Source organism: Phyllobates terribilis, unplaced genomic scaffold (assembly GCF_046119375.1).
Source record: "Phyllobates terribilis strain yellow unplaced genomic scaffold, ASM4611937v1 Scaffold_80__1_contigs__length_6766528, whole genome shotgun sequence".
Classification (NCBI taxonomy): Eukaryota; Metazoa; Chordata; class Amphibia; order Anura; family Dendrobatidae; genus Phyllobates; species Phyllobates terribilis.
The window spans coordinates 5,079,017-5,106,679 of NW_027362840.1; the positions used below are offsets into that span (position 1 = coordinate 5,079,017).

The following is a 27,663-nucleotide window of genomic DNA, read 5'->3' on the forward strand; positions in this document are numbered from 1 at the left end:
GCCCCCCAAAAGAAATTCAGCGAATTCTGCGCTTCCAAATCCAAATGTCCCCCTCCCTTCTGAGCTCCAGTGTGTCTAAACCACATTTAGCATCCACATCTTTGGCATTTCTGTAGTGATGAGAGCCTGCCTAAGTTACGAGTGCGTGCTTCCAGAAGCACAAGCTGGGCACAATGTACAGGCACTACAAAATTACTGGTCACTACAACGCATTGGTCACTACAATGGCAGTTTGCAATTTTCACGCAGCAACATCCACTGCAGCTTGTTTCTGGAAAACAGCCATGGAGTCAAAATTGTCATTATACCTGTAGATACGTTTCCAAAGTGGTATAATTTCCAAAAGGGGGTCACTTGAAGGGGGATTCTGCTCTTCTAGCCCTTACAGGCTCTGTATATGGAGTCCGCAAACTATTCTAGGAAAATCTGTGCTTCAGGAGGCAAATAGCACGCATTCCCTCCCGAGTCTCGCAGTGTGGCTAAGCAGTATTGTACAGCCAAATATTGGGTATTTCTACGTTCAGCAGAAATTGTGTGACAAATTTTGGTGCCATTTTTACCCATTTCCCAGTGTGAAAATGTAAAATCTGGGGCTAAAACAAAATTTTGGTGGTAAAAATTAAATTTTTTCTTTACTGCCCAATGTTATAAAATGCTGTGACACACCTATGGTGTCAATATGATCACTGCAGCATAAGATGAATTAATTGAGAATTGTTTGTAAAATGGGGCCACTTATGGGGGTTTCCACTGTTTTGGCACATCAGGGGCCCTCCAAAAGTGACATGGCACCTGCAGACCATTCCATCAAAATCTGCATTTCAAAATGTCACTCCTTGCTTTCTGAGCCATGCCGTGGGTCTAAACAGTAGTTTTCACCCACATATGGGGTATCTGTGTATGTAGGAGATAGTTTGAGGTCTATTTTCTTCTGTTACCTTTGTGAAAATGAAAAATTTAGGGCTAAAAAACATTTTTGTGGGAAAATGTGATCTTTTTTATTTTTATGGCTCAACGTTCTAAACTTCTGAGAAGCACTTCGGGTTCAAGGTGTTCACGAAACATCTAGATAAGTTCCCTGAGGGGTCTAGTTTACAAAATGGTGTCTCTTGTGGGGGGTTTCCACTGTTTAGGCACATCAAGGTCTCTCCAAACACCACATGGTGTCCGCTAATTATTCCAGCAAATTTTGCATTCAAAAAGTCAAAAAGCACTCCTTCCCTTCCAAGCCCTGCCTTGCGCCCAAACACTAGTTTTTCTCCATATATTGGGTATCTGCGTACTCAGGAGAAATTTCACAACAAATTGTGTGGTGCAATTTCTCCTGTTACCCTAGAGAAAATGAAAAATTTGGGGCTGAAAAACATTTTTGTGGGAAAAATGTGATTTTATTTTTAAGGTTCAAAATTATAAACTTCTGTGAAGCATCTGGGGTTCAAGGTGATCACCACACATCTATACAAGTTCCTTGAGAGGTTTAGTTTCCAAAATGGTGTCACTTGTGGGGAGTTTCCATTGTTTAGACACATCAGGGGCTCTCCAAACGAGACATGGTGTCTGCTAATTATGCCAGAAAATTTTACATTGAAAAAGTCAAATGGCTCTCCTTCCCTTCCGAGCCCTGCCATGCGTGCAAACAGTGGTTTTCCACCACATATGGGGTATCGGTGTGCTCAGAAGAAATTGCACAACAAATTTTGGGGTCTATTTTCTCCTGTTACCCTTGTGAAAGTAAAAAAAAATTGGGTCTAAAAGGAAAATTTTTGTAAAATAAGTTAAATGTTTATTTTTTCCTTCCACATTCCATCAATTCCTGTGAAGCGCCTGAAGAGTTATTAAACTTCTTGAATGGGGTTTGAGCACCTTGAGGGGTGCAGTTTTTAGAATGGTGTCAATTAGGGGTATTTTCTGTCAAAAAGGCCCCTCATAGTCACTTCAAATGTGATGTGGTCCCTAAAAAATTGTTTTGTAAATTTTGTTGTAAAAATCAGAAATCGCTGGTCAACTTTTAACCCTTCTAACCTCCTGCCCAAAAAACTTATGTTTCAAAAATTGTGCTGATGTAAAGTAGACATGTGGGAAATGTTATTTATTAACTATTTTATGTGACAGAACTCTGATGTAAGGGCATAAAAATTAAAAGTTTGAAAATTGCTAAATTTTCACTACATTTCAGATTTTTTCACAAATAAACGCAAGTCATATCAAAGAAATTTCACCACTACCATGAAGTACAATGTATCACGAAAAAACAATCTCAGAATCACTGGAATCCGTTGAAGAATTACAAAGTTATTACCTAATAAAGTGACACAAGTCAGACTTAAAAAATTGGCCTGGTCAGGAAGATGAAAGGGTTAATATTCTTGAAAACATTTTTTTCTTTTTTTACTTTATTTTTTTCCCTTAGGGGATTTTTAACCTTAAATAATTTGCTTATACGACATGGTGCAATATTACAGCATTTAATATAAATCACGATCTCCATTAAAACTCTGTCAACAGCCATTAGCAGCCCTCTGACTGACATGGTAACCCAGCAGTGAGGTGATGGATACTGATTAGTGTTGAGCCAGTATGTTCTATTAACCCTTTCGCCGAGTATGCTCGGGCCGAGCTCCGAGTATTTACAGCTGCTCGGTAATAAGGTTGAATCGCTCCCGTGTGCATGATTTGCAACTGTTTGACAGCTTTATTACATGTGAGGAATGTGTAAGAAATAGACATTCCTCCCACGTATTAAAACTGTCAAACAGTCGCAAATCATGCACACGGGAGTGATTTAACCATATCACCGAGCAGCTATAAATACTCGGAGCTCGGCCCGAGCATACTCAGACAGAACATACTCGCTCAACCCTAGTACTGATGAGTCTCACTAATTAAATGCTGCTGTTAGAGAATGACAGCTGCATTTAAATAGTTAAACATCAAATATCACATCTATCGCAGATTACAGACAGATGACGGTTACGTAGTATAGCTGGCATCTACCATTTATGTAGCTGGCTCAGCTCCTAAGACCGATCCTTACACACACGCACCTTGATTGTAACGCACAAGTACGTTAGGGTGCATGAGGCGGTCAATATATTTGGAACCATACATTTAAAGTTTATCCTGAAATCTGAACATACAAACAGCTTCAGAACTGTGAATTTTCTGATGTTTCACAACATCCGATTTTTGAATAAAACATTTCCCACAATCAGGACAAGAAAATGGCGCCTCCCCTGTGCGAGTTCTCTGATGTCCAACCAGATGTGATTTTACATTAAAAAATGTTCCACTTTCATCACAGGAAAATAGTTTCTCTTTTGTGTGAGTTCTCTGATGGTCAATAAGATGTGATTTCATAGTAAAGCATTTCCCACATTCTGAACATGAAAAGTGCTTCATTCCAATATGAGTTCTCTGATGTCTTACAAGATTTGATTTCCTGGCAAAACAGTTACCACATTCTGTACATGAATACGGCTTCTCCCCTGTGTGAATTTTTTGATGGTCAACAAGATGTGATTTCACAGTAAAACATTTTCCACATTCCGAACATGAAAACGGCTTCACCCCTGTGTGAATTCTCTGATGTCTGGTAAGATCTGACTTATTGTTAAAACATTTTCCACATTCTGAACACGAAAACGGCTTCCCATTTCTGTGACTTCTCCTGTGTGCATAAAAACTTAATTTCTTTTTAAAATGTTTCCCACATTCGATACAAGTAAATATGTTGCCTTCTCGGTCACCTGAAACTTGTTGATCATTTTGTGAGTGATTAGATGAAGGTTTCTTGTGGTTATTGGCGTAAGTACATAGATCTCTACTGTGATGGGCTCTGGGTATAAGTGGTGTAATGGAGCATTCTTCAGAATAATCTTGTGTGGTACTGTTATATTTTACTTCACAATCTGAAGATAAAAGATACCCATCCGTGCTTTTGTTGCAGTCATCTGTTAAAAAAAAGTAAATAAATATAAATTATTATTTTCTTTGCTTCTTTGGAAAGAACAAGTTTATTTTTACATGAACCCTGATGGAAAATTCTCATCTGAAATTGTTTTCTATGGAGATGGTTAAACTTGAGCTCCAATTCATGACGATTCATCAAGTTGTGCAAAAAAAAAAAATGCAACATTTTAAAGTTTCATACCAGATTAATGGTCAAAACTGTTTGATGAAACATAAATTCACTAGTTTCATTTGATTCCATAGGTGGAATTCAGAAAAAAAATCACTGGATTAATGCATTATCTCAGCAGTCTGCAGATAACAGTCAGCAGTTATTTCTTTTTTTCCTGCGTCATGCATGCTATTTTTGGCAATTCACACACTTTAAATGTAAGTTTGTCCATAAGATTGGCCTTCAATCAACCTCTGTCTAATGTATGTGTTCTTTTGCTTGTAATTTATTAATAAGTATTTTTTCTTCTTATTGGCTACACATAGATATGGCTGTCTTTATGTATCTGCTTAGAAGGCAAGCGTCCTAGAGTCAACTCTTTACTAATGTGAATAGTACACTGCTCAAAAAAATAAAGGGAACACTTAAACATCAGAATATAACTCCAAGTAAGTCAAACTTCTGTGAAATCAAACTTTCCACTTTGGAAGCAACACTGATTGACAATCAATTTCACATGCTGTTGTGCAAAGGGAATAGACAATAGATGGAAATTATTGGCAATTATCAAGACACCCTCAATAAAGGAGTGGTTCTGCAGGTGGGGACCACAGACCACATCTCAGTACCAATGCTTTCTGGCTGATGTTTTGGTCACTTTTGAATGGTGGTTGTGCTTTCACACTCGTGGTAGCATGAGACGGACTCTACAACCCACAGAAGTTGCTCAGGTAGTGCAGCTCATCCAGGATGGCACATCAATGCGAGCTGTGGCAAGAAGGTTTGCTGTGTCTGTCAGCGTAGTGTACAGAGGCTGGAGGCGCTACCAGGAGACAGGCCAGTACACCGGGAGATGTGGAGGGGGCCGTAGGAGGGCAACAACCCAGCAGCAGGACCGCTACCTCCGCCTTTGTGAACAGGAGGAGCACTGCCAGAGCCCTGCAAAATGACCTCCAGCAGGCCACAAATGTGCATGTGTCTGCACAAACTGTTAGAAACCGACTCCATGAGGGTGGTATGAGGGCCCGACATCCACAGATGGGGGTTGTGCTCACAGCCCAACACGATGCAGGATGCTTAGCATTTGCCACAGAACACTAGGACTGGCAAAGTCGCCACTGGCGCACTGTGCTCTTCACAGATGAAAGCAGGTTCACACTGAGTACATGTGACAGACGTAACAGAGTCGTGGAGAGCGATCTGCTGCCTGCAACATTCTTCAGCATGACCGGTTTGGCAGTGGATCTGAAATAGTGTGGGTGGCACAGCCCTCCATGTGCTCACCAGAGGTAGCCTGACAGCCATTAGGTACCAAAATGAGATCCTCAGACCCCTTGTGAGACCATATGCTGATGTGGTTGGACCTGGGTTCCTCCTAATGCAGGACAATGCCAGACCTCATGTGGCTGGAGTGTGTCAGCAGTTCCTGCAAGATGAAGGCATTGAAGCTATGGACTGGCCCGCCCGTTCCCCAGACCTGAATCCGATTGAGCACATCTGGAACATCATGTCTCGCTCCATCACCAACGTCACGTTGCACCACAGACTGTCCAGAAGTTGGCGGATGCTTTAGTCCAGGTCTGGGAGGAGATCCCACAGGAGACCATCCGCAACCTCATCAGGAGCATGCCCAGGCGTTGTAGGGAGGTCATACAGGCACGTGGAGGCCACGCACAATACTGAGCCTCATTTTGACTTGTTTTAAAGACATTACATCAAAGTTGGATCAGCCTGTTGTGTGTTTTTCCACTTTACTTTTGGGGGTGACTCCAAATCCAGGCCTCCATTGGTTAATAAATTTGATTTCCATTGATGATTTTTGTGTGATTTTGTTGTCAGCACATTCAACTTTGTACAGAATAAAGTATTCAATGAGAATATTTCATTCATTCAGATCTAGGATGTGTTATTTTAGTGCTCCCTTTATTTTTTTGAGCAGTGTATTTGTAGGACTATATGATAAAACTTCTAACCTGCGAAGTCCCTGGTTCTCAATCTAGAGTTCATTATCCTGCACAGTTGTGCTCCACAGCCTCCCCTGCTTTTTTATCCTGGGTTTTAGATCTTTTGGCAAATTGTTACATCCAAAAGCCTTCAGTTTTCAAACAACAGTACACTGACAAGCTTAGAAAGAAAACTTTTTATTTCAGCATTTTCAGCCTATAATTGAAGGAACAAGTGCTGCTGACTGGGATACTAAAACAGCCCAAAGCAAGGCAGATTCATTGCTTTACAAAACACACAATGGTTTTCAGCAGATTGGCATGCAGAATATAAATGTAGATATTCCATAGAAAATAACCATTTCCAATAATATTTACAACAATAACAATATCTACAATGTATTTTAGATCATTTACAACTATTTAAGAAAAATACTCAATAACTGAATGAAAGTGAGTTTATAAAATGTATAAGTTTTTTTTATTATATAAGCATCACTCTATGGGAAATGGTTCAGTAAATGTCTTCTGTAATTCACATTAGGCTAAAACTGTATGTTCCCCACATGATGGTGAAACTACGACCTGGGCTACACTGCCATTTTTTGCAGTGCCATTGTTTATTTGTAACTAGTTAGGAATAGTTGCAGTCCTAAGTAATACATTAGATTGTATGTAAATGGCTGAACTGCAGCTGCCACTTAAAAAAAAACGAAAACGCTGGAGTGGTCCTTTATTTCCCCGCTGTAGTGGTGCCACCCAGGGTCGTACATATCATTGGTGCAACCTGTGCGGCCGCACAGGGGCCCGAGAGGTAAAGGGGGCTCATTTATACCTGCAAAGCATGTGCAATTTTGCATTATTAAAAGCTCTTGGGCTGCAAAGAGCCCATATATTGTTCTTGCACAGGGGCCCTTTTCTGCCTGTGTCCACCAGTGGTGCCACCAATCTAAGTTCCGTGCACCTAGTACTATACTTACAAGCTGACGTCGTCTTGTTTTATCGGGGCTGCTCTGGTCGGTCTACTGCAGATTGTGACCTGCCGAATCGCTCCAGTATTTGCTGGGCAATTCAGAATGAGGCCAGAACGAGGCTCTCATAGACTTACACAGAGCTTGCAACCGTTATCTCTGATTTTCGGTCAGTGAGAAGTTACGGTCACAAGATGATGGGAGGGACCAAAGCAGCGCTGGGAAGAGCTTAAACTGGTAAGTATAATACTAGGAGCAAGGAACTTAGACTAGTAGCACCACTTCAGCGCTGAAATAAAAAAAAAAAAAACACTGGAGTAGTGCTTTAACAGATGAAATCAATTAGCAGCACTACAAAAGGGTTGCTAATAGCTGTCCATTTTATAGGTTTAATTGGATGTATTCACATCCTAAATGGAGTAAGGGTTTAGGAATTACAACTCTTTAATATGTAACTGCCCCTTTTTAAAGGGACCAAAAGTAATTGGACACTTATCTCAAAAGCTCTTTAATGGGCTGTGCATGGTCTATTCCCTCGTTAATCCAGTATCAATTAAGCAGGTAAAAGGTCTGGGGTCGATTCCAGTTGTAGCATTTGCATTTGCGAGCTATTGCTGTGAACCCACAAGATGCAGTCAAGGTGCTCTCAATGGAAGAGAAACAGACTATCATTAATGGCACTAGGCACTAGTGTTTATCGATGAAGTGACTTAAGACAGAAGCTGCCGGATGAATTCTTAAGATATTTTCTGCTCAGACTAAATTAAATGCAACAAGGTAGCTTGGACGGTGCTTCATAGTACAGATGGACAATGACCCAAAATATACAGCAAAAGTAACCCAGGAGTTTAACGCAAAGAAGTGAAATATTCTGCAATGGCTGAGTCAGTCACCAGATCTCAATACCATTGAGCATGATTTCACATGTTTAAGACAAAATGTAAGGCAGAAAGACCCACGAACAAGTAACAACTGAAGTCTGCAGCAGGAAAGGACTGGCAAAGAATCACAAAGGAGGAAACCAAGCGTGTGGTGATGTTCACGGCTTCCAGACTTCAGGCAGTCATTGCCTGCAAAGGATTCTCTACAAAGCATTAAAAATGAACATTTCATTCATGGTAAAGTTAATCTGTCCAATTATTTTTGAGCCCTTGAAATGAGGAGGCTTTTGAGAAAATGGTTGTAATTATTAAACCATGGACCATGATTAAGGCTGTGTAAGCTGAGACGCGTTGGTCGCTCAGTGTGTCTGCTGGATGTGAGACATTACATATTTTTATTCGGTTCAAATAAAAGAAGACTTTTTATTACATTTTCAGCTGGATTTTCCCTTTTTTTCCTCACAATGTGAAGTCTAGTCCAATTCCAGACTAATCCGTGCGGAATCTACATGAGCTTCTGGTGTGCACGTTTCCGATGAGGTGACATCCTTTTTTCCCCCTCTCTTCTCTTGCATTTTGGTGATTCCTAAACGTTTCACAGGATATCTTTCTTCAACCCCTTTAATTAAACCTGAAAGTCTACACTTCAATTGCATCTCAGTTGTTTTGAAAGAGAAAAAGAAACAAAGAGTGACAGAAAAATAAAGAGTGAAAAAGAGAGCGAGAGACCTATTTTTATTGGCTACACTGTAGACTATGGGATAAAGGGATTCTAAAAGGCTCTGTCAGCACAGAATGACTGTTCAAGCGAAGTACAGCTGCTCTGTGCACCAATCATTTAACTTCACCTTCCCACCTGCTTGTTTTCCCCATCTCGCTCCACTCCACTCAGACTGACAGCTCTGGCTTAATAGAGAAGGGAGGAGATAGATGGAAAACAAGCAGGTGGAAGGTGTTTATAAATGATTGGCCGTGCCATGATGCACCAAGCGCCTGTACTTGGTTTGAACTGTCATTCTGTGTAGACAGAGTCCCTCTATATAGTTACACTTATGATCTATTCAATAAATATATTCAATGGTGGGGCAACCCTTTTAACTATAGTAAATATTTAATGCATCTGATAAAAAGACCATTTATACACCTCAAAGGAGTTGTTCACTACTCAGACAACCGCTTCTCAATCCTGTTTCCACTCTGTCACATAACAACAATTATACTCACCTCCGATGCAGTGGCTGTTCACGTGGTGTTAGCACTCCTCCTGGTGATCGCGTAACATTGTTACATTACGAGATCCCTGCAGGCAATCACTGCTAGCTTCACTCTACCCGCCTTCGGATATATTGCATACATCCAAGGGAAGTGAGAGAGCTGCAGCCACTGGCAAGACTTGTCCAGCTACACTGCGGAAGGCTTCTCCCAGTACTGTTACAGGTGCTTGACAGGTCTCTCCCTTGTGTGCACATACGGAGAGGCTTGTCAATCACCTGCAGCAGTGCTGGGAGAAGCTTGTCAGGGCGGAGCAAGACTATTGTTCCAAATTGAGATTGGGAGCCCCAATGGGAAGACGGCGATGCTGATAACTGTAAAGTGCTGTGGAATTAATAACTGACTAAAATAACATATAAATATTGATCTCCGGATGGATCTTCAAAGTAAATTTTCTCTAAAACACCCATGTATTGTGCAGGCAAGCTGCGATTCACAGCGCCCGCAGTTTGAGCAGCATGAATCAGATGACAGGTTATTTTTAAAAGACAGCTAGTTTCCAGTATACTTTCTACTCTTTCCCTTTCTTGTGTCAGTATAATCCTGAGGTCACTAACCTCACAGGCAACAGAGATAAACAGCCTGCTCAAAACAGTGCAGAGGCTGCTATAATCACAGGACTTAGCTATTAATTTCCCTCTACAGACACACAAACAGTTTGTAACTCTCTGTTATGCTACATCCACATGTCTGCAGTTTTCACATCCATCAAAAACAGACTTTTGTTCTCAGGTCTCATCTATGTAACCTCCATTTTACATCAGTAATTTTCTCATTCAGTTTTTAAAAAATGATGGAAGTAACTGTCTGATCTTTCTTTTTCCAGTTACAGATCGCAGTGGATTAGTGAAAAACGTAAATAAATGACTTCTATTTTCGACAGAATGACCGAGTCTGATTAGCACAAACAGATGAAAATAGGACATGCATTGAGTTTGACAAAAAAAAACATGGATCAGCTTTAAACAAAAAAAATGGATGTGTTAATGATTTAAAAGAAACCTATCATGTTTAAAAACGATGGTGACCTCCATTTCTGGTACCACACTCCGGAGCTGCTACATTAACTGGATCTATCCATTTCTCCTTTGTCTTGGGGGTGTGCTTCTTTCATCTATTCTGGGATTGCTCCCTAATAGGGATATTTTGGACAAATGTACAAACTTTGGTTAAGCAGGTCTTTGAAATCGAAGTATCACTAGAACCTCAATTTTTCTTACTAAATATTTCCCCCCAGAATGTATCCAAGAGAACTATCAAACTACTCTTACATATATTGACGGCTGCACGGTGCTTAATAGCCTATCATTGGAAGCAAACCTCTCCTCCATCCATATATGACAGATACACTAGGATTAAAGATATAAGACATTTTGAAAATCGCACTGCTCTGATTATATGGGATAACTAGAAAGGAGAGCCCGAAAGGTAACATATATACAATAGGTCACCCACTCCTTTTCCTTTACCCATCCCTTTTACCTTTTCTCCCCTCACTCCCCATTGTCTCCTGGTCTGTCTGGTGTTTAACCCATTTACTTTTTATTCTTTTTTAGAGGACACTTGATTATTATAATAATAATCTGAAGCATTTACCTCACAACACTGGTTTATTGTTATATCATTGGAATTTGTTATTTTTCATAAGTCTGATATCTATTTCTTGTTAAAAATTAAAAACTTGTAATAGTGATTACCCTGATAAAAAAAAAAAAAAGACGCTATTTACCGGGAGGAAATTAACTTTATTCTTCCTGTTAGCCTCCAGTTTTCAGCCATAGGGGTGCGGCAGGAGCTGCTTTAGTCACAGCTCAGTACATAGTAAGTGGTGGGTGTCACCACAAGCCCAACACTGACTGACACCTGGCTCTACAGTGCATCAATCAGTGTACTGACCAGTGACTGAATACGCGCCAGCTACACCTCGAACTGAAAGCTGGAGGCAAAATTTGAAATTGGGATCTGGCCAGAGCAAAGATGTCATGATGTCCAGTATGAACATGGCTTTTGGAATTGTGCAGTCTTTTCTTTTAAATAAGACAGATTCTCACTTAAAGGGCATCTGTCAGTAGGATCAACCCTCCTAAGCCGCCTATATGGGTATACAGTTCATAGAAAGTTAAATAAAAAATACCCTTGATATCTGAGACCTGATGTCTTATTCCACAGAAATCAATATTTTTCTTTTATGTAAATGAGCTGCTAAGATCTGTGGGTCGGATACTGATTTACATGAGAAAATGTCTCCAGAGTTTATTTTAAATGAAAGGGGTCGCTACCAGTGTAAGACACTTAATAACTGACAGTCTGCTCTTCTGATCTACATGTCTCACACTGGTAACGCCTTTCATTTAAAATAAGCCAGATCACAGATATCAAGATATAATTATATTACATTTTCTATGACCTACATGCACATATAGACAGCTTAGGAGGATTGATCCTACTGACAGATTCCCTTTAATGAGATTCTCTTTTCCAATGAAAAATAAGACTTTTGCTTCTTTGAATTCAGAAGATAGTCAAGAAAATTATTTTTTTTTGTCATGGAACCAGATCCGACTTTTCCAAAATAAAATTGCCATCCCAGTTCTTAAAGGATGGACATTGTCTTATGAATATACAATTCTAGAAAATACACCTCTCTGCTCCCTGTATAGCTAGGAAGAATAAATCATTGGGGAAAGAAAGGGTCCTTTAACCTGTTAGTGTTTTCTGATCATAATAAGACTGAGGAATCTACCTCACGCGGTGATGTCATGGTGGCATAATTAGGGGTGGACACAGGCAGAAGAGGGCCCTTGAGCCAGAACTCCATATGGGCCTTCTGCAGTCCAATACCTCATCATAATGCATTTCTTTATGTGTCCATGATAGTAGCTGCTTGCAGCATTGGAGGTAGATGTGTCCCCTTTTCCTCTTAGGCCCCTGTGTGGATGCACAGGTGGCACCAATGGTATGTCCATCCCTGGGTGTAATGTGAAATACAAAGTATTTAAACCTGGAAGAAATGTCGGAAAGCAATACATACTTCAATCTGATCTTATATCCACAGTACAACAGCCTCTCACACATGTGGATTACTAGACAAGCAGACAGTGTGTTTCTATACTTTATGAGGGAGCAGATAAGTCTAAAAACCACTTTAAACACAGGTTAGGGGGTTGTTTTGCATGTGAATTGTCTTTTCTTACACTCTTCCTCAGTAGCACCAGCATTATATTGCTGTGTATGGCATCAGTATTGATGTAGAGTGGTATTTGTATTGTTGAAACAGGGCTGTGTATCTGTATCAATATAGAAGAGCTGCGTGTGTGTGGGTGTGTATTGATGAAGCGGAGCTGTGTGTATGGGTGTTGTGACAGGGTCACTGGCGATATATATGTTAGGGTAGATGTGTGTCAAGGAGGTGGTCTTCCGTGATGTGAATCCCAGAAGCTTGTCTCCAGCATGTTAGGTGCTGAAGAGGTTAATTTGTAATCTTGGGTTGGATTTTTCTGTGAGCAGGTGTGAGATGGGCAGGACACCTGCTCAACATATCTCCACCTCATGGGTGTGGCTGGAGAGGTTAAATCTCCAGATTGAGTTTTATTTCTGTAGTCTGGAGACCAGGGAAGTCTCCAGACTGTGTGGGTGGAAGCCAGAGAGCTCCACAGAAGGACTTTGGTGAAACTTTATTGTGTTACCCGGAGCGGGCGAAACCCTGCTCACTTATGAACTGTAATATACGTTACATTTTTGTTTTTGATTCTCGTTATACCGGAAAGGCCCTGTTTATTTTTGTGGAACTCCGCAGTGGTTTATGTCATGTTCTAATACACCAGCAGGAGGTTAACACAAGAAGTGTTCCTGTGTCTACCTCTGTCAGAGGTGAGCGAGTCGCCTTAGCACAATTGGTGGAGAATGCGGGCAAGATTCCAGAAACAAGTGTAGCTGTCAGAGCAAACATTGTATATCCTGGGTAAAGGCAGTCAGCCAGTGAGAGATGTCTTGCAGCATGGATGAGCTCATCAACCATCTGGTCCAAAGCAAACAGCAAGAAACAGCACCTGCAGAAGCTACAGCAGCACAAAGAGCAGCAGCTGCAGAACCAGCAGCACCAAGAGCAGCAGCAGATACAGCAGGAGACAAAAACTCCCGATACAGCAAATCCAACAGCAGCAACAGCAGATGGAACTCCTAGTATGGGAGATTTGCAGCAGAGAAACCGCCCCTCCCTCAAGTCCAGGTGGTGCCTCATACATCCGGAAGGTGGTAAGGCGAGCTATGCAAAAGATGACCCCAGGTGATGATGTTGAGGCATTTTTGACAATGTCTGAAAGGGTGACAGAGCGGGAGAAGCTGCCGCCACAGCAGTGGGCAGAGGTGCTGGCCCCCTATTTAACGGGTGAACCCCAAAAGGCTTATTATGACCTGACCCCACAGGATGCACAGGAGTATGCCAAATTAAAGACTGAAATATTGGTACGCTCAGGAGTGACTGTCTGTTAGAGCTCAAAGGGTCTACCACAGGATGTATGTTGATGACAAACGGCCTCGTTCGCACATGTTTGACATCTAGTTCAAAAAATGGTTGCAGCCAGAGTCTACCACTCCAGCCCAGGTGGTCGAGTGTGTGGTGATGGACAGATTCATCCACTCCCTTCCCAGGCCAATACAGACTTGGGTTGCCCAGGGCGACCCTCAGAATGCAGACAACCTCGTTGGCCTAGTAGAGAGGTACCAGGTTGTCGAGAAATCCCACGGGAAACTGGACATCGCCACTTCCCCGTACTGGAATACCTGAAGGCTGGCGGGCTCGCCATGGAGGGGGTCTAGAGCCACAAACAGGGAGCATCCCAAGCCCGCTGAGAGATCATCAAAGGCTGTTGTTGAGGATGTGGTGTGTTGGCGGTGTCACAATCCTGGACACATAGCCACCCAGTGTCATATGTCCCCTGAGCCAGTGGACTGCAGCCTAGGCAGAAATGTTGTTACTATTACGCTTATTCAGCCTGTAGTGTGGGATGTCAACCCGGTGAGGGGGCTCAGGCGTGTGCCGTGTCCATTAATGGGGTGACGGTGTTTGGATTGTTGGACCCTGGTGACCCTAATAAGTGCTAACCTTCCCCAACAGTTGATTCCTGCCAAATCCGTGGGTGTTGGCTGTATACACAGAGATGCTAAGGACTACCCTGTGGCCCGAGTAAACGTGGGAACAGACTGCGGTGCCCATGAGGTCGGGGTAGTCAAGGACTTGATACATCTGGTCATATTGGGGCGAGACTTTTCGTTGTTTTGGGATTTGTGGCAAAATGGGATCATACCGAGTGTCTGGGACGAAAGCCAGATCCCTCCAGAAGAAACTCCATCAGAAATAAAGATGGAGGAGTTTTCCCTGTGTGCCCTAGTGGGTGAGGAGGATGAGACAGTGACCGAGGAGCCCAACCTCCCTGAGCAAAACGTGTCTAGAGAGAACTTTGGGACTGCACAAGTTCGGGACCTGACCTTGAAGGGGGCGTTTGACAATGTTACTGTCTGTGATGGGGTTGCTTAAGAGCCAGGGGCAGACATCAGATTCCCACACTTTGAAGTAAATGGGGAGTTATTGTATCAGGTGACCAAACTAAGGGGTGGTGAGATAGTGGAGCAGCTGTTAGATCCAAGTCCCTATCGGAGGAGGGTGTTAGACATGGCCCATTCGCATGTGCTGGGGGGTGTAAAATGGCTGCCGGACAGGTCCTTGAGGGGAGATATCTATCATCGAAGTAGGTAGCTTCGGTGATGTAAACCCAGGAAAGCATGCTCCAGCATGTATAGTGCTGAGAAGATTAATAGGGCGTACCAACGCCGAGTTTTACGAGCAGTCATAAGAGATGGAAGGAAATGGCTGCTCACATATCCCCACCCTGGGGGCGTGGTTTTGTAAATAAAATGAAGACCGAGTGTCTCATTCAGTGTCTGTGGCTGGAGGTGTAGAGTCCTCCAGGGTGTTTGCTCAAGGACACTGACCGTGAGCGGGCGTTTCCGCACTACTGAATGGACTGTTTATTTTCTGTTTTGTTACTCTGTGCCGGAAAAGGCTGTACTTTTGTTTATTTCTAAAGTGCGGTTTAGCAGTTTTAATATACCTGCCTTTGACATTTTAAAGAAACCGGTTTTCCTGTGCCTACCTTGAACGTAGCTGAGTGAGTAAACCCTGCAGGGGACATCAGGGGGTCGAGAAAACTCAGGACAGGATAATGAGGAGGTTCTATTGGCCCGGATGTTACCAGGAGATGCTAGTGTATTGTAGATCCTACCCCATCTGCCAGATAACCGCTCCCTCTTCTCACTTTCACAGTCCCCTAGTCCAGTTACCTATGATAGGAGGTCCCATTTAAGAGGATTGCCATGGACCTAGTGGGTCTCTTAGTTAAATAAGTATGAGTGAACCAATACATCCTGGTGGTCATGGACTATGCGACCCTGTACCCAGAAGCGGTACTACTAAGGAACTCGTCGAGCAAGAACTTATCCATAATTTTGCCAGGACCGGCCTGCCAAAGGAGATATTGACAGACCAGGGAACCCACTTCATGAGCAAGGTGATGAAGGAGCTGTGTAAGGTTCTCCATATTGTCCAGCTACAAACCTCAGTTTACCATCCGCAGACAGGCTTAGTGGAGCGCTTTAATAAGACAGTAAAGGTGATGCTCAAGAAGGTCGTTGAGAAAGGTGGTCAAGACTGAGACTACCTTTTTTTCCCCAATGTGGAGCTTAGTGTTTGCCACATGTTTTTTTTTTTGCCTTCCTCTGGATCAACAGGTTAAGCTATGGGTTGAACTAGATGGACTTAGTCTTCCTTCAACCTCAAAAACGATGTTACTATGTTTAATACTGTCACGTGCCACGCCAGAGAGGCCACGGGAGATTACAGAGATAAATTAGTAGCTCAAGAATTGGTGTAGGAAGAAGGGGTTTGGGTTCCTGGAGAACTGGGCCGACTTTTCAGTTGGCTACAGGTTCTACGCTAGGGACGGACTGCACCTCAATGGGGAGGGTGCAGCTGTGGTGGGGGGAGAAAATGGCTAGAAGGTTGGAGGAGTGTTTAAACTAGGGATTGGGGGGAGAGGGTATTAATTTTATAGGTGAAGATGTGAAGTGCAGATAGTGACCTGGGCACAAATAAAGAAATTGGGGGTGGGGTTAGAACAGTCAATATAGTAAGAAGAATAGAGGTACAGAGAGATACATAAGATAAATGTACACTAATGGCAGAAGCCTCACCAACAAATAGGAGGAATTAGAATTAATTTTGTTGGAAAATAATAATGACATGCTGGGGATATCTGAGACATGGCTGGACGAGAGCCATGACTGGGTAGTTAATTTATAGGGCTATAGTCTGTTCAGAAATGACAGTACAAACAAGCAAGGGGGGGGGGGGGTGTTTATATGTAAAATCATCCTTAAAACCCATCTTGTGTGAGAATATATGTGAAACTAATGAAAATGTGGAGTCCCTGTGGGTGGAGATAAGGGGAGGGGGAAAAAATAATAAATAACTGATAGGGGTTTGTTATAAGTCACCAAAAATAATGGAAGCAGCGGAGAATATCCTCATAAAGCAAATAGATGAAGCAGTGACTCAAGGAGAAGTCATTATTATGGGGGACTTCAACTACCCTGAAATACATTGGCGAACAGAAACCTGTAGTTCCAGCAAAGGTAATCGGTTTTTGACAACTACCTTTCCTTTCACAACTGGTTCCGGACCCAACAAGAAGGGGGGAACTGCTAGACCTAATATTAACCAACAGGCCAGACCACATATCAAAAATACGAGTTGGAGGTCACTTGGGTAATGGTGATCACAAAATAATAAGCTTTCATGTATCCTTTAATAAGTTGTGTAGTAGAGGGGTTACAAGGACACTAAACTTCAGGAAGGCAAATTTCCAATGGTTGAGAGAAGATCTTAGTGCAATAAACTATCCTGAGACATAAAACTACACAAAGCAAATGGGAGACATTCATTAGCATCCTGAATAGGACACAATATATACCCTATGGGAATAAACATGCTAGAAATAGGAGGAAACCACTATGGCTAAATAGAGCTGTGAGCGGCGCAGTAAGTGACAAAAAGAAAGCATTTAGAGAACTAAAGCAAGTAGGTAGTGATGAGGCATTAAATAAATACAGAAAATTAAATACATTCTGTAAAAACCAAATCAAGGCAGCAAAGATTGAGACAGAGAGACTCATTGCCAGAGAAAGTAAAAATAATCCCAAAATATTCTTTAACTACATAAATTGTAAAAAACTAAAAAAAGATAGTGTTGGCCCCCTTAAAAATAGTCTGGGTGAAATGGTGGATGAGGATGAGGAAAAAGCCAATATGCTAAATGCTTTTTTTGAAACAGTATTTACACAAGAAAATCGCATGACCGAAAACATGATTAGTGATAACAAAAATTCTCCAGTAAATGTCACTTGCTTAACCCAGCAGGAAGTACGGCGGCGTCTAAAAATCACTAAAGTTGACAAATCCCCGGGCCCGGATGGGATACACCCGCGAGTACTGCAGGAATTAAGAAAAGTCATAGATAGACCATTATTTTTAGTCTTTAAAGATTCCATAATAACAGGGTCTGTACCACAGGACTGGCGTATAGCAAATGTGGTGCCAATATTCAAAAAGGGGACAAAAACTGAACTTGGAAATTATAGGCCGGTAAGCTTAACCTCTACTGTGGGTAAAATCCTGGAGGGTTTCCTAAGAGATGCTATACTAGAGTATCTGAAGAAGAATAACCTCATGACCCAATATCAACATGGGTTTACGAAAGACCGTTCCTGTCAAACTAATCTGATCAGCTTTTATGAAGAGGTAAGTTCCGGACTGGACCAAGGAAATGCAGTGGATGTTGTGTATATGGACTTTTCAAAAGCTTTTGGTACGGCTCCGCAACAAAGTTTATACATAAAATGAGAACAATGGGGATAGGGGAAAATATATGTATGTAGGTTAAGAACTGGCTCAGTGATAGGAAACAAAGGGTGGTTATTAATGGAAAACACTCAGACTGGGTCACAGTTAACAGTGGGGTACCACAGGGGTCAGTATTGGGCAAGCTTCTTTTTAACATATTTATTAATGACCTTGTAGGGGGCATGCAGAGTAGGATTTTAATATTTGCATATGACACTAAACTCTGCAGGGTAATCAATACAGAGGAGGACAATTTTATATTACAGGAGGATCTATGTAAACTAGAAGCTTGGGCTGATAAATAGCAAATGAGCTTTAATGGGGATAAATGTAAGGTAATGCACTTGGGCAGAGGAAATAAAATGTATAGTTATATGTTTAATTGTAAAACACTGGGCAAAACTGTAACTGAAAAAGACCTGGGTGTATTGGTGGACGACAAGCTCACGTTTAGTGGCCAGTGTCAGGCAGCTGCTGCAAAGGCAAATAAAAATAATGGGATGCATTAAAAGAGGCATAGATGCTCATGAGGAGAACATAATTTTACCTCTTTACAAGTCACTAGTGCGACCTCCACTTAAAATACAGTGTACAGTTCTAGTCTCCGATGTATAAGAAAGACATATCTGAACTAGAGCGGTTGCAGAGAAGAGCGACCAAGGTTATTAGAGGACAGGGGGGTCTGCAATACCAAGACAGGTTATTACACTTGGGGTTATTTAGTTTGGAAAAACGAAGGCTTAGGGTTGATCTTATTACTATGTACAAGTATATGAGGGGACAGTACAAAGACCTTTCTACTGATCTTTTTAATCTGAAGCCTGAGACGGGGACAAGGGGGCATCTTCTACGTCTGGAGGAAAGAAGGTTTATCATAATCAGACACGGATTCTTTACTGTAAGAGCAGTGAGACTATGGCATGATGCTGCCGCATGATGTTGTAATGAGTGATTCACTACTAAAATTTAAGAAGGGCCTGGATGCCTTTCTTGAAAAGTATAATATTACAGGTTATATATACTAGATTCCTTGATAGGGCATTGATCCAGGGAACTAGTCTGATTGCCGTATGGAGTCGGGAAGGAATTTTTTTCCCCAATATGGAGCTTAGTGTTTGCCACATGGTTTTTTTTTGCCTTCCTCTGGATCAACATGTTAGGCTATGGGTTGAACAAGATGGACTTAGTCTTCCTTCAGCCTTAAAATCTATGCTACGATGTTATATAGTGAACACCAAACCCAGTGATAGGGGGAAATATAAGGGTACTGTCATGGGCTCTGGAAAAAAGAATTATGGGTAAGTAATTTAGTATTTTCCTTTCACCCATGACAGCACACCTGAGAGATTTATAGAGAAACTAATCTAGGGACCACCACTTGCAGAACCCTTCTATCAAATTTTAGGTCAGCAGAGAAGGATAGATGATCTATAGTGCCTAAAGAATGTTGAAGGTGAGGACCATGTTGCCACCTTACATATTTGGTCAATGGATACATACGCTTTCTCTTCCCAGGAGGTTGTGACAGCTCTGGTAGAATGAGCCTTTATGCCCTATGGAACTGGAATATCACAGAATAAGCTAACCTAATGGTGTTAGGTGCCGGGCGCTTGCTGGATCAGAAATGGGTTCTGAGTCATCAGTGGACTCAGTGCCCTCCCATTCTGGTCCAGCGAGGGCTGATGCTACTTAGCATCGCTGTCAGTCCCAACGCCCAGCCAATGCACAAGATGTACAAGGGGTATCTCGTGTATTTGTGCCTAGCAACATGAAGCACAGGTTGCGGAGAAAGACTAGGCTACTGCAGCCTAAGTCCGAGAGGCACCGCACTGAGCATGCCCGTGACCTGGCGGACCGTGATTGGTGGTTTGGCAACCACCTGACCCGGTGACCTGGCACCGCCTGATTGGTCCACGGGTGACATCACCAATGGTGCGACGGCGGGCAGGGCTTAGTCTTTAAAAGGCCCGCCCACAAAACATGGCGGCGCGCTCTGATCTTTGAGCAGTGATGGTGTTGTGTGGACGCTTGGCCTTTTGAGCTCCACGTGTGCTTTAGTGAAAGTAGGCAGGTGTAGTTGAAATAGGCAGGATAGTGGAAATAGGCAGGTAGCTTGGCCGTACAGACTGGCTCTGACTAGGGGGTCGCCATACACCCCGAGCGGTCTGCAGACGCCGTATTCCCAGTGCCGCCTGTGAGCCACATGGAGTGATCCTCCTCAGTCCGGTAGAACGCCGGCTGAGAGCACTTACACACCGGTGTGAGTCACACACGTATCCTAGCGCCCACTGCGCAGCCCCTGTGTAGTTAACAGGGCTACAGCTACTTCCCGGGTCGCGCATCTCCCGTGCAGTTAACGGAGATAGAGCGAACCGCTATACCCGTTCCTGTGTGCAGTAACACGGAAGGGTGTATCATTTAAGTTGGTTGTCTTCCTTCTCACATGGAAGGTGTTCGGCAGTAGTCCTCCAGGCTGCATTGCGGACCTCGAGGTCGGTTGATTTCCATTATAATAAAGTTTGTTTGCAACCGTCCCCATAACAAATGGCTTCTCTAATCCATCTTGCTAGGTTATTTTTCGATACGTTATACCCTTTCATAGAGCCATGGAATGTGACAGACATTGACTGTCTCTCGCTCTCTACTGACTTGTTGCTGACATATACTCAGTCAATGTCCTTCTGACATCTAGCTTGTGGAACTTCTCTTCTTTTGGGTTCCTAATATTATTACAAAAAAAATGGAAGCACAAATTTCCTGACTCATATGGAACATCATGGCTACGATCCTCAAAAACATGAGTATAAGGAGGGTTAACTGATAAGGCCTGGATGTTGCTAACCCAATTGGCTGAGGTCAATTCTATCAGAATTAGATGATTCCCGCAATGGTTCAAATGGACTTTTGGTTAATGCCTCTATAACCAAATTTAGATCCCACAGAAGAATTCTCAGATCGGGAACGGCCCTAGACCTATCACAGGACTTAATGAACCTAGTTATCCACCAATTGGCTGCCAGATTACAATCATACAAGGCTCCCAGAGCAGATATCGAGTAGATATTTGAATTTTAAGGTTGCTAGTAGCTAAATGTGCCATTGGGAAGGAAGAGGCCAAGTACTTAGGCTATATCGTCGGGAGAGGCGAAATTAAGCCGCAAGTGAATGAGGTTGAGGGAATCCAGAAGTGGCCGCAACCACTCTTCAAGAAGCAGGTGACAGCGTTCCTTGGAATAATGGGATATTATTGGCGGTTTATGACACATTTTCCATAATGGCTGCACATCTTACGGATCTTCTTAAAGTCACCAAATCAATGATTGTTAAATGGACGGCTGAAACGGAGAAGACATTCCAAGACCTGAAGCTGGCACTATGTAAGCAACTCGTCCTGGTCGCACCAGACTTTAGTAAAGAATTTGTAGTCCAGACAGATGCTTCAGAAGTTAGCCTAGGAGCCGTGCTGTCTCAAGAGATAAATGGGGAGGAATATCCCACCCTGTATCTGAGCAGGCAGTTCTCGTCCTGCAAGAAAAATTACACAATTGTGGAGAAAGAATGCTTAGTCATAAAATGGGCCATAGATATGTGGAAATATTACCTACTAGGCCAAAAGTTTAAACCAGTGTCAGACCATGCCCCTCAGAGATGGTTAAGGAAAAAGAAGGGTAAGAATGCCCTGGTGACTAGGTGGTTTTAGGTCTCCAGGACTCTCGTTTTCACGTGGAGCATAGACCCCGGAAGTTACACAGTAACGCGGATGCCCTCTCTAGAATTCCGTCTGGTGTCTGAAGGTGGCAAAACCCCTGGCTTTGGGCAGAGGGGGAGGAGATATGTGACAGGGTCACTGGCAATGTATTCGTCATGGAGGTTGCTGTCTTCAGTGATGTGAAACGCAGAAGCTTGTCTCCAGCATGTTAAGTGCTGAAGAGGTTAATCAGCCATCTTGGGTTTGGTTTTTTGTGAGCAGTTGTGAGATGGGTGACAAACCTGCTCACCATATCTCCACCTCAAGGGTTTGGCCGGAGAGGTTAAATGTCCAGCATTGAGTTTTTTTCTGTACTTTGTTTGGAGACCAGGGAAGTCTCCAGACTTTGTGGGTGTAAGCCAGAGAGCTGCACAGAAGAACTTTGGTGAAACTTTGTTGTGTTACCCGGTGCGGCCAAAACCCCGCTCACTTGTGAACTGTACTATACGTTATATTTTCGATTCTCGTTATGCCAGAAAGGCTGTTTTTATTTTTGTGGAACGCTGCAGTGGTTTATGCCATGTCTTAATAAACCAGCAGGAGGTTAAACCAAGAAGTGTCTACCTCTGAGAGCCGAGCGAGTTGCCTTACCACAGTGTGTATTGATGAAGCGGACATTCTCCACATGGGGGCATCATACCATGTGGAGAGGAATGTATTGGTGGGGCCATATAAAAATTTCTGTGGCACTCATCTTGTTTAGAAAAGTTGGGAGGTATAGCCATGGCAGAAATGCTCTAATGAATACTCAAATACATTTTCATGGTTTTTGAAGAGTTTCTGCTTCAAAAACTAAGCAAAAAAGAAAACCCTCAATGTGAACACACATTAAGGGAGAAATTATGTGGTACCTATTCAGACTGTCTATTTCACTTAGCATTAATCTATAATCTGAACATACAAATAACATCGGCATTATGAAGATTTGTACGTTTCACAAGAGCTGATTTACAAGTGAAACATTTTTCACAATCTTGACATGAATATGGCCTCTCCTCTGTGTGAGTTCTCCGAAGTCCAACTAGCTGTACTTTTAAAGTAAAACATTTCCCAAATTCTTTGCATGGAAATGGCTTCTCCACTGTGTGAATTTTCTGATGGTCAACAAGATGCGATTTCACTGTAAAACATTTTCTGCATTATGAACATAAAATGGCTTCACCCCAGTGTGAGTTCTTTGATGTCTGACAAGATCCGATTCATGGTTAAAACATTTCACACATTCTGAGCATGAAAATGGCCTCTCATATCTGTGAATTCTCTTGTGTGCAGAAAAATGTATTATGGTCTTAAAGTGTTTCCCACATTCAGAACAAGTAGATAGTTTACCTCCTCTGTGACCTGTACAGTGGTGATCACTTTGTGACTGATTAGATGATGGTTTCTTGAAATGTATAGCTTTAGTAGACGGATCTCTTTTGTGAAGGCTTGATGGAAAATTTGTAATAGAGTGTGATCCATCTGTATCATTGTATTTCACTCTATATTCTGGTGTAAAAAGGAGATGTCCATCCAGGCTATTGGTGCTTTCATCTGTTAGAAACAAATACACATGTAAAGGCTATGTAGATATTCACACAGATTTTTTTTTACTGTTCATTTAACTCCTAAATTCAAAGTTAACTGTCAGGATTTCTGTTGCCCTTCTACAGTTAAACTACTAGTGGCCGCTATTGTTCACTTTAATATTGTGAGGCAGTTTCACTCCTTACCACTGGAAACTGCTGTTGTGTTCTGCAATTGCCCTTTACCAAGATTTCGAATTTTGAATCTATGGAATCCATCTGGTTTCCGGTTAGGGCCTACAAAAAAGCCACATGAATGTCTCACTCATGGCTTGAGTATCGCAACAGGATACTCAAGCCTTCATCATGGACACCTCCAAAGGAGGAAAACTGGAGGTGCGTGTAACTAAGATGAACTGTTTGCTTACCAATATCTATGCAGATATGCAAACACTAAAAACAAAATACACGGCATTTGAAAATCAGACAACTCATAGCGTTCACATTTTTGGAAAGATACACAGGATCTGAGGAATATTGTGCAAGATCTAAGCAATAAGATTGCACTGTAGTCAGAACAGATTTTTCAGTTACAAAATGAACATATTGCTCAGGCCCCTTCACCCACCCTTCGCTCCCACCTTTCAGGTATGGTGGAGACTGTGACAAATTTAGTGGATTCATCAATCAGTGCAGATTGTACTTTGGTGCACACCCTGCTCACTTCCATACTGACAGATCCAAAGTATTGTGTATTATTATAAAACTGGCACATAATGCTTTGGCTTGGGCCTGCCCCCTCATTGAAACTCATGATGATCGACAATGATCTGGATTCTTTCCTAGGAGTCATGAGCCAGGTGTTTGATGATCCTAATTCTTGCGCAAGTTTCAGCTACACTGATGGCACTACGCCAGGGTAAACGCTCTGTTGCAGAGTACGCCACAGAATTCAGACGGTGGGTGATACTGAATGGAATAATGCTGCAAAATAACCTTTTTTAAGAACGGACTTTCCAGCGCACTCAAAGATGAACTAGCCCGGGCCGATGCTCCCACAAATTTTGATGACTTCATTCACTATTGTATTCGTATAGACAACCAATTATTAGAGAGAAGATTGTAAAAGTGGATTTCAAACTGGTCCTGTAATAGTAACCATTATCTACCAGATTCAACCACCAGTCCCAGAGACTTTGAGATAAAGAGTTGTCACATATCTGAAGCTGAACCATGCAGGTCGACAGCCTGTTAAAACGCGAAAGTGCTGAGAGAAAAGAACGGAGATTTCAGGAAAATCATTGTTTTTATTGTGGCAAGACTGACCACGTTCTCGTCAATTGCCCTTCTCGACTACGTAAAACAGTGGCAGTGGTACAGGATCCCCATTGTTCCGACGAAGAATTAGTCTTGTCTGAACCAGCGCCTCCAATGAATGCTGTCATCCATTCAATTTCTTCTATTGCACCCAACATTAAAAAAGAAAACAAGGACTCTCATTGCTTCATTTGTATCCGTGAATTTTAAGGGTGCTAGTAGCTAACCCAAGCTTTAGCCCTTTCTGCAGAAACTCTAAGGGTATGTGCCCAAGTAGTGTTTTAAAAGCGTATTTGATGGGGAATTTCCGCAGCGGAAACGCTTGTAAAACGCTTGTCAATCCGTACCCCATGGTCCCCAATGAGAATCCACAAGTCCACAAGTTTTATGCCCATGCTGCGGATTTTTCCGCAGCGTTTTTGATGCGCACAAAAATCCGCAGCATGTCAATTAATTTTGCGTTTCCGCATGCGGAATTGCCTTTTCAATGTAATAAAAAACGCAAGGTAATTCCGCATGTCGAAAACGCGCGAAAACCACGCGATAAACGCTTGCGAAATTCCACATACGTTTTTTCCGGGAAAGGACATGCGGAAATGAAGCGCAAATTTTCCGCTTCATTTCCGCAACGTGGGCACATAGCCTAAAATAGCTTTTATCGGGACCTTATCCCCCATTTTTTCTCCCGAAGAGAGAAAAAATATTTTCCAAGTCCTGCCATATATCCTTGTTGTTTCCTACTCTTAAGTAAAGTGGAAACTAAGCCTTGGAAAAATCCCTTCTGCCTCAATAGTGACCTTTCAAATTCCATGCTGTCAAATGGAAACTAGTGATGAGCGAGCACTAAAATGCTCAGGTGCTCGAAGCTCGGGTCGAGCACATTGGAATACTCGGGTGCTTGACCCGAGCAACGAGTCCAATGTAAGTCTATGGGAAACACAAGCATTTTTCTGGTGGTCCCCCCCGGCGGTCTGCAGATGGTAAAAAATTGCCCAAATCGATGGAAACGGTGCTCAATCAAACGTCAGGCAGGCAGAATATATAGGCAGACAGGCAGGCAGGGTATATAGGAGGGTGCAAGAAAAACATAGCAGGGCACTTGAAACACACTAGTGCCCTCCGATTTCCATGCACCCGTCTCTTTAAAAAAGCCGGCCGGCAATTCATCAGTAGCATAAACCGGTACCCGACAATTTAGAACAGAAAGAACAGAGCATCACACATAGTAGATAGATAGAAACATGTCAGTCACACATATAATAAGTACAGTGTCAGTGTTGGTTACTGTTTTTGTCATTTAGTGTTAAACTAAAGGATTTATTAAAAAAAAAATTGGCGTGGGGTTCCCCGTAATTTTAGTCTCTAGCGGAGGTTAAGCAGACGGCTGGGGCAGATGTTTGAAGCCTGGGAAGGGGGTAATACCCACGGAGCTTCCCAGGCTACTAATATCAGCCCCCAGCTGAATAGCTAGCCTTTACTAGCTATTAAAATGGGGGACCCAAAAAAAATGACATGGGGTCCCCCCTATTTTAATAGCTAGCAAAGGCTAGGCAGACAGCTGGGGGCTGATATTAATAGCCCAGGAAGGGTGCCATGAATATTGGCCCCCTCCCAGGCTAGAAACACCAGTCGTCAGCCGCCCCAGAAATGGCGCATCCATAGGATGCGCCAATTCTGGCACTTAGCCTCGCTCTTCCCACTGCCCTGTAGCGGTGGCAGTGGGGTAATAGGGCTGGGGTTGATGTCAGCTTATACTGCCAGCTGACATCAAGCCCAGGTTAGTAATGGAGAGGAGTCTATAAGACACCCCCATTACTAACCCCATAGTCAAAGTTAAAAAAAACACAAACACCCAAAATAAAGTCCTTTAATTGAAATAAACACACAATTCTTTAATGTTCTAAATTAAACCCGCCCATTCCAGCTGAAGCCAATGTCTTCTGCAATAAAAGTAAAATAATAAACCAACCTCATCTTTACCTTTCCATGGTTCCCAGGACGGCTTCAGCTCTGCTACATTCACATAACAGGCTGGATCGCAGCCAAAAGCTGCCATCCAGCTTGCCATGCCGCAGACACTGAGAAGCGCAGGCATGCTTGCGCTCCTCAGTGTGTGGCTGTGACGGCATCCAGATGAGCCGAGTTCATGTCCAATGAACTCAGCTCACCTCATGCACTTCACTGACAGCGTGGGAAAATTCTCCTGTGCTTGCGGTGAGCGTGAGAGAATTCTTCTGCGCTCATGGCAAGCGCAGCAGAATTCTCCCACGCTGTCAGTGACGTGCATGAGGTGAGCCGAGTTCATTGGACATGAACTCGGCTCATCTGGATGCCGTCACAGCCAGACACTGAGGAGCGCAAGCATGCCTGTGCTTCTCAGTGTCTGCGGCATGGCAAGCTAGATGGCATCTTTCAGCTGCGATCCAGCTTGTCATGTGAAATTAAAATAAGACCTAAAAAGGACTGGATCTTTAACAGCTTTAGTTTTGATTTCTTTATATTCAGTATCCAGCCCAGCTCTTCTAAGATATCTCTGACTCCTTCCAGCTGAGCACTGCAATGTTCCATGGACCTTCCCACAATCAGGAAGTCATCCAGACATGGAATCACCAGAGTATTATGGACCCGAAGGTATGCTGTTATCTCAGCTATAACCTTGGTGAAAACCCTCAGAGCCATTGATAGACCAAAGGGCAAGGCTTTGAACTGAAAGTGCTTTATTTCTCCCTGCATAAACAAAGCAACCCTCAGAAATTTTTTTTGATTTGCGTGTATCAGAACATGGTAGTATGCATCTTTAAAGCCTAGAACCATGTAGCAGTTTAGAAACAGAAGTTTCCAGGATGTCCCCCTGACAGCACCATGGAGGACACCTTCTTATCCTTTCAGGGACAGGAAACACCTAGAGGTTAAAAACTCATCCCTTCCTCCACACCTCAGTGTTTTTCCT

The 27,663-nt window shown here is 42.7% G+C and overlaps 1 protein-coding gene across 5 annotated transcripts in view; it reads right to left on the bottom strand.

Annotated features, from left to right (window-relative positions):
• Positions 1-2,800: 2,800 nt before the first annotated feature.
• The window catches only part of LOC141197244 (gastrula zinc finger protein XlCGF66.1-like), a 135,314-nt gene continuing 110,451 nt past the window's right edge, over positions 2,801-27,663 (bottom strand). For 2 of the 5 annotated variants that reach the window (XM_073662646.1, XM_073662648.1), the window contains exons 6-7: positions 23,221-23,424; positions 2,802-3,950 (exon numbers count right to left, since the gene is read on the bottom strand). In XM_073662646.1, coding sequence (XP_073518747.1) covers positions 3,109-3,950; positions 23,221-23,424 — 1,046 coding nt within the window. In that variant the 3' untranslated portion in view covers positions 2,802-3,108. Of the gene's footprint in view, positions 3,951-23,220; positions 23,425-27,663 lie in introns of all 5 variants that reach the window. The other 3 variants (XM_073662649.1, XM_073662645.1, XM_073662647.1) reach the window with 3 other exon arrangements.